This window comes from Opisthorchis viverrini (genome assembly GCF_000715545.1).
Source record: "Opisthorchis viverrini unplaced genomic scaffold opera_v5_578, whole genome shotgun sequence".
NCBI lineage: Eukaryota > Metazoa > Platyhelminthes > Trematoda > Opisthorchiida > Opisthorchiidae > Opisthorchis > Opisthorchis viverrini.
This window is the reverse complement of record NW_008752234.1, coordinates 74,348-80,624: the sequence shown is the minus strand read 5'-3', so window position 1 is coordinate 80,624 and position 6,277 is coordinate 74,348. Positions and strand designations below refer to the sequence as shown.

At 44.6% G+C, this 6,277-nt stretch overlaps 1 protein-coding gene across 1 annotated transcript; it reads left to right on the top strand.

Annotated features, from left to right (window-relative positions):
- Positions 1 to 547: 547 nt before the first annotated feature.
- Positions 548 to 4,409, top strand: T265_11759 (hypothetical protein; the record flags this gene model as incomplete). The annotated part of the gene is made up of 3 exons (XM_009178506.1): positions 548 to 702; positions 737 to 989; positions 3,850 to 4,409. The coding sequence occupies 3 exons, from the start codon at positions 548 to 550 to the stop codon at positions 3,910 to 3,912; spliced, it is 471 nt and encodes a 156-aa protein (XP_009176770.1).
- Between the last annotated feature and the right edge of the window lie 1,868 nt (positions 4,410 to 6,277).

Genomic DNA, 6,277 nt, shown 5'->3' with positions numbered 1-6,277 from the left:
CTGGTCACTGCCGTCTTCCTGGATGGGGACCCCGAGACGGGCCACATCAATGGCTAGAGACATTGTCAGATACGGCCCAGTCGCGACCTTAATGGCGCTCGTGCATCCAAGCCATTGCCTTCAATGCATAGCTCCTTTTCCAACCCCCTCACCACTTGACAGCCCACTGGCAGTGCTGGGTTTATGCACCAATTTACCAGCTCGCGCGTGCAATCCGCAGCTACAACCACTGTACGACGGGTACGCGGTTCTTACAGCTGACAATGATGATGGTGATCCTGGGATATGTTATGTACAATACACGGCTCCCGAGAATACAGGATCATATTAGAGGTAAACTAAGTGCTGCAGACACGCGTACTATAGTCCGTTTGTTGCGCTTACAGCTGACAATGATGATGGTGATCCTGGGAGTGTATATGTACAATACACGGCTCCCGAGAATACAGGATCATATTAGAGGTAAACTAAGTGCTGCAGACACGCGTACTATAGTCCTTGAAGTTTGTTGCGTGACATCAATATTCTTTTCTCTCTTTCAGAAAATATGGCCAAGAATACCGGGGACACAAAATTCCGCAAAGTTGATGTTGATCAGTACACGGAATCAGCCTTTCAGGACGAACAAGCAGATGACAGTTCTGCAACGAAACTGAACGAATTCGATGTTCGTGGGCTGTTGGAAAAGTACTTTGGCATTATGTTATTCCTCATTCACTCACCACTACGAATTCAGAGCCAAGTTTGATGAAGCCCTGGCACTTGTGCTTCAGAACGCCCCTATCAACTCGAAAGATCAGGCTCTGAAAGATACCGCTTTCAGATACGTAATGCGTCTGTTGTCCCAAATCAAAGCGCAAAATATTGATGAATTTGTGGCGGGTTTAGATGAACCGAAGATAGATTTGTTAATGAAGTATATTTATCGCGGGTTCGAGCAGCAACCTCAGGACGTAACCAATGCCACCCTGTTGACTTGGCATGAGAAGGTATGTGTCTCATTCAACTTGGTTCCCTCGGGAGATTGGATTCCCATTCATGTTTCAATATCATTATCAATTATAAAAGGTTGATTTGGCTGAGAAGATTCCAGAATACGAGGGTGCAACGATTGGTGAACGGTGAAAGACGTCATACTCACAGCCTTAGGTACTGTCCACCAGGGTCGCTCACAGCCCGATGAAACTGTATCCCATCACGTTAGCGGCTTTGATTGCTGCCAGAAAAATATACCAGCAACAGACGATTGTGTTGGCGCATGCAGAATAATTAACCTAATGATTGACAGAGCACTGGTGCATCACAAAAGCCCAAGAAATAGAGAGAGCTTTTGTAATAGGAAAACATGTGCTCTGATTCAGCTAGTCCAATTAACACGAAAATGCACATCGACCAGCTGGTGTACGCCCTGTACTCTTAAAGGAAGTTGGCAAGTCCGTCATGGCAAGTTGAGTGTCCCCACTACACAATGTTTGGAATAAGAGGTAATTCCAACGAAACGGAACGTCTCGACGGTGATTCTTATAATCAAAATGAGTGCAAGACCATCGTGTGAAAAGCACCGGGGCATCAACCTAGTGCCTATAGCTTCCAAGGAATTCTCTGGCGTCATCCTGCGCATGTTGACTTGTCATCGGAAGTTTCAGATTCGTAAAAATCAACCTGGGTTTCGCTCCGGTCATGGCTGCATAGATTATTTCTTCACACTGTCAAGTGTTGGAACGCGCCATTACTTCCGAAGAAATACATTGAATGCATCTCTCGATCTCAAATCTGCCTTTGACTCTGCTGAATGTCGGAAACTGTGGCAGTCTGGTAAGGAAGGGCGTCCCTTATAAATACTTGTCTCCTATAAAAACTTCATGTGCCTCCTCTCGTGGACGGTAAATCCCTCCCGAGTTCACCACATCCATTGGTGTCAGACGAGAGGTTCGTCTATCTCTCTTTCTCTCCAGCTTCGTAATCGGTGTGCTGTTTGAATTTTCTTTACGTGCTTCTAACATCCCGGGGATCGAAATACTCCTGGGGACTCCGCTGACGGATATTGAGTACGCCGATGATATTACTCTTTTTGGATTACACCTTAAGATGTATATATAATTATATGGTATTATTATATCAGCAGTTTAATCACGTTGTAGTGTTTTATCGTGCAGTTTGGTATGTGCTTCTCACCTGTAAGGCATGGTGTCACTGCAAGATTGGGCCGGGTCAAACCCCACCCTCATGTTTGGAAGTGAACCAATCGATGTGGTAGTTGAGTTCGTCTACCTGAGCAGCTGCATAAGTTCAGACGGTCTGGCGAAAGACGAAACCACTCCCCGAAATAGGAAGACCAGGACAGCGTTTACTAGCCTCAGAAATTTGTGGCACTGTACTGACACCAGCTTGACTGTCAAGGATAGGATGTTGCAGTCCTATCTCTTCCGTTTTATGGCTCAGAAACGTGGCCAGCATGTGGGGAAAATATTCGGAGAGTCCCTATGCTTGATTAAGGCGTTGTGGGGATATTTTGAGGGCATCAGATGAGTAATTTGGAGGTATGCCATATAGTTTTCGAAATAGTTCGCTCTTCCTCAATAGATTAACTGTTCATACTCCAAAGGTTAGTTCATGTGCTTCGTATGCCATAGGGCCGTGCAGCCCTCTTCATTTAGCCTTGTACCGGATGAAGACGAACCGGGAGGGGATCAGTTCATGATTTGGCAACGAAGGGCCATTCAACTCAGTCCTGTGGGTGACTGCTGTCTTCTCGGAGGGGGGCCTTGGGACTAAGCAAGCCGATGGGTAATGACGCTGGCTACGTGAGCTAGTTACTGGGTCGCGTTTTTGCTAATCTCCACCCGAAGAGTGGTATATAAATAAATCGGGCGAAAGAAACGTGAAAAAGCTTGAAGAACGAGCCGATATAACGGCCAATTGCAGCCGCCCAAATGATTAGGCTACCCAATTCTTAAGTCCCCTTCAGTACTTTACCTTTCCTTGAGTTTGTTGCTGCTGTATATGTGCCGCATTACTTCTTACTGTTAAATATCAGGTTGCATCACGTGACCTACTGTGCAGGCTACGTAGTTCATCATGTGATCCGTTATTGTATGAGTGTCGCATCTGTTGCTGACACTTTTTGTCTTGTAGGGTGCATATTGATTAGGGCCAGTAAGCGACGTGTTCGAGATAACTTAGTACTTCACTAACATATGGTTTTACTGATCTATGTAAATGCCGACTTCAAACTGGTGTCATATATATATATATGTATATATATATATATTGTATGTATTCCTAACCGTGGAATCCGTCTTTTAAGGCGTCACTTGACGCCAACAAGATATTCAGGGCAAAACATTAGTAGGTTACGGTTGTCCGAATACCCGTATCTTTCGTGACTTCCCGCGATCGCCTGATGCTTAGGAAGTCCTCCATGAGCGTCAGACGATGTTAGGCGTAATAACTTCTTTATCATAAGCAGTCGAGCTGAGCTTGCTATTGAAGTTCATTGGATCTTTTGGATCGAGAATCGTAAACCCAAGATCGATTGGCTGTATTGGTATTCAAAGAGTTCCAGATTGCTCGGGTGCCATAATTTGGGGTACCGACCAAAATGACCGTGGTTCGAACTCAAACTCAGGAGTTAGTGTCGCCTAAGACAGAGCACATTTGATGGCATCTTAGCCCACAGGCTTCCTTCAGGTGCGCCGAAGGCATGCTATAGCTAAATTGTGGGATGAAGTTATCAAGGTTTGTTTTCCACTTTTTCTGACACACCTGAGTCTTGTCGCCTCAAATTCGACCATAAATGTGCTTTTCACCACAATTTTAACCATATGTCCATTGTTTCTCACTTCTCAGGTCCACGCGCGGGGCAAGTCTGGTTGCATCATCCGGGTGCTAACCGACAGAAGACGTATTTGACCAGTTTTGAATGACTTAACCGCTCACCGGGTGCTTTCACTTGCCGTGAACTCTTGTCAGCTTTACCAGTATTTTACTACGACTGACGCGACTATTACCACTAATATACCTTTCTTGTGGTATCTGGTTTGTCTCTCTCTCTTGTTGATTGTAATCTCCTACTATGGGAACCTGCTTTTTAGTGAGTGAAACTTTTTATGGGACACGTTTGCCTCCGTGACCCATTGCCTGAATTAAAGCCTGTTCTTTGTTGATCAATAATTGATCCACTGACTAATTGATTCCAGCTTCTTTCTTTTTTCCTATCAGATGAGCACAGCACGACAGTATTCAGGTAAACACCCGGTCTGGAACTCTCTATGAAGTTAGTCGATTTCAGGACACTTCATGGTTTTGATAGAAATCTTAGACGTTCTAGTCTTGCAAGTATTCAGTGATGGGGTAAACTGCCATGTATAGTTTGGTCTCCAGGCTGTTTATTCATTGCCTTGTATTCTTCCAGGTAGGTTGTGAATAGCGAGACTTGATTCAACTAATGAGCCGACATGATCACAATGTACTGCTGGAAGCAGCACGCAGATCGGGAACCAGGAGATTCACCGGGAGTGTTTGGTTTTTGGACCGACTCCTGAGTCATAGCTCAGTGAATTCACTTGATCTAAGCCAGCAGTCGTGTTTGGTTGGTTGGCCTGATTTCGATTTAACCACTCGACTTAATCCGGAACTCTGAGCACTAAACTACTACTGATTTTTTTCGAATTTCCTGCGTGAAACTCATCATTTAGGCTCCCCAACAAGCGACTGATTCCTCACTGCCTTTTGGGCCCAATTTGGCGGAAAGTTTGGGAACTGTGTGTTTATGAATCTTTTTGCTGTTGACTCCCAGATAGATAATTGCAGCAGATATAAATGGAAGGATTTCCCCGTGCTTCCTTTGCGGAGTTTTCCTGAAGAAAATGAATTAGACTGAGCGTAGTACCAACTTACCATGTATGCGTTATGACATAATATATATTATTCTGAAAGTCCACTTCCTTGGACGAATTTTGGTGGTGTCGACATGCTCCCGTTTGGCGATTTGATGGGATTTTTTTGGAACGAATGATGCGTAAAAGTACATGCCGGTATTCGAAATCACATGTCATTCTCCGTAACCAACGTACAATGGCTTGCCGGATTCTCAAAGGAGTGGACGCTGAACTATGGACTACTTTTGTGCTATTTTCACCAGGTCCTCATATGCTTCTGGAAACTTTATTGTCTCATAAGGATCTTGTCTTGTCTGAAAGGATTATGAGAGGTGATCAAAGACAGCGCCCCTAACTCGAATGATGGTTTTGGTCTGAAAGCAATGATTGTTATCATACCTAACAAGATCTTTGTGATTGGAGTAGATCATCTCTGTCCATTCGATTTCGAGAATCACTACAGCATAGTTTGCAGCTAAAATGCAGCTCAAACCACTGAGTCGGTTTGCCTGTTTTTTTAAAGCGCACTACTGTTAGGATGGACACCACAGCTTGTTTGGAGCAGTCGTGAACACGAATTAGTTGTCGACACGATAATGTCACACCCTTCTCGAATACGAATTAATGGACAGTTGATTTGTATATCGATCCTGATGGGTCGTTGTATATGAGTATGCATCTAGAGCATCTAGAGCAGTGATCAACGGGCTCTGTCCATTGCGCATTTTCAGTGGTGCTTGTAATAGGCTAAACCCCAAGGTCTATGACTATGCCTGGGGATTTGTCATTTTGTCCTTCAAATGTTTTATCCTGACCTAAATGAGGGTGAGCTAGCAGTTTCTGAAGTGCACAACGACGATTGACCTCCTGAGCTACAACAGACTACCACCAGTTAATCAGTAGAGTTCTAGTTGTCATACGATGGTCAAGTCGTCATCAGTAGAGTTCTAGTTGTCATACGATGGCCGAGTCATAACAGATCACTGCAAGGTGTGGTGTCGACTAAACTGACAGATTGTATCAACCCCAGTTTTCCGATTGTGCCTGTCCAGGATTGGTTAACCTGGCACGTTTTCAGCCCTTTCTCGGGTTGTTTGAAAGCCGTGGACCGGACAGGGAATTAGCTGAATGATTCAACTGTGGTTCCTTTTTGAATCTAGGCTGTTCACTCTTGTTGTGAATCTTTCAGGAATGTGACTATAAAATCTCAGTAGCGTGCTCTCCCTAACCAGTTTGGAGAATTTGGGGAAACTCACCAACGACCTCCAGGGTTCAGTTCCTGACTTATTTTTCTGGCTCCCCACAACGATGTGAATCGGTTTGAGTAGGGGTACGCATCAATTCACGTGTAGTTGTGATGAAACTTGCATTTGCAGAACAGACTACGGGTTGTGTGA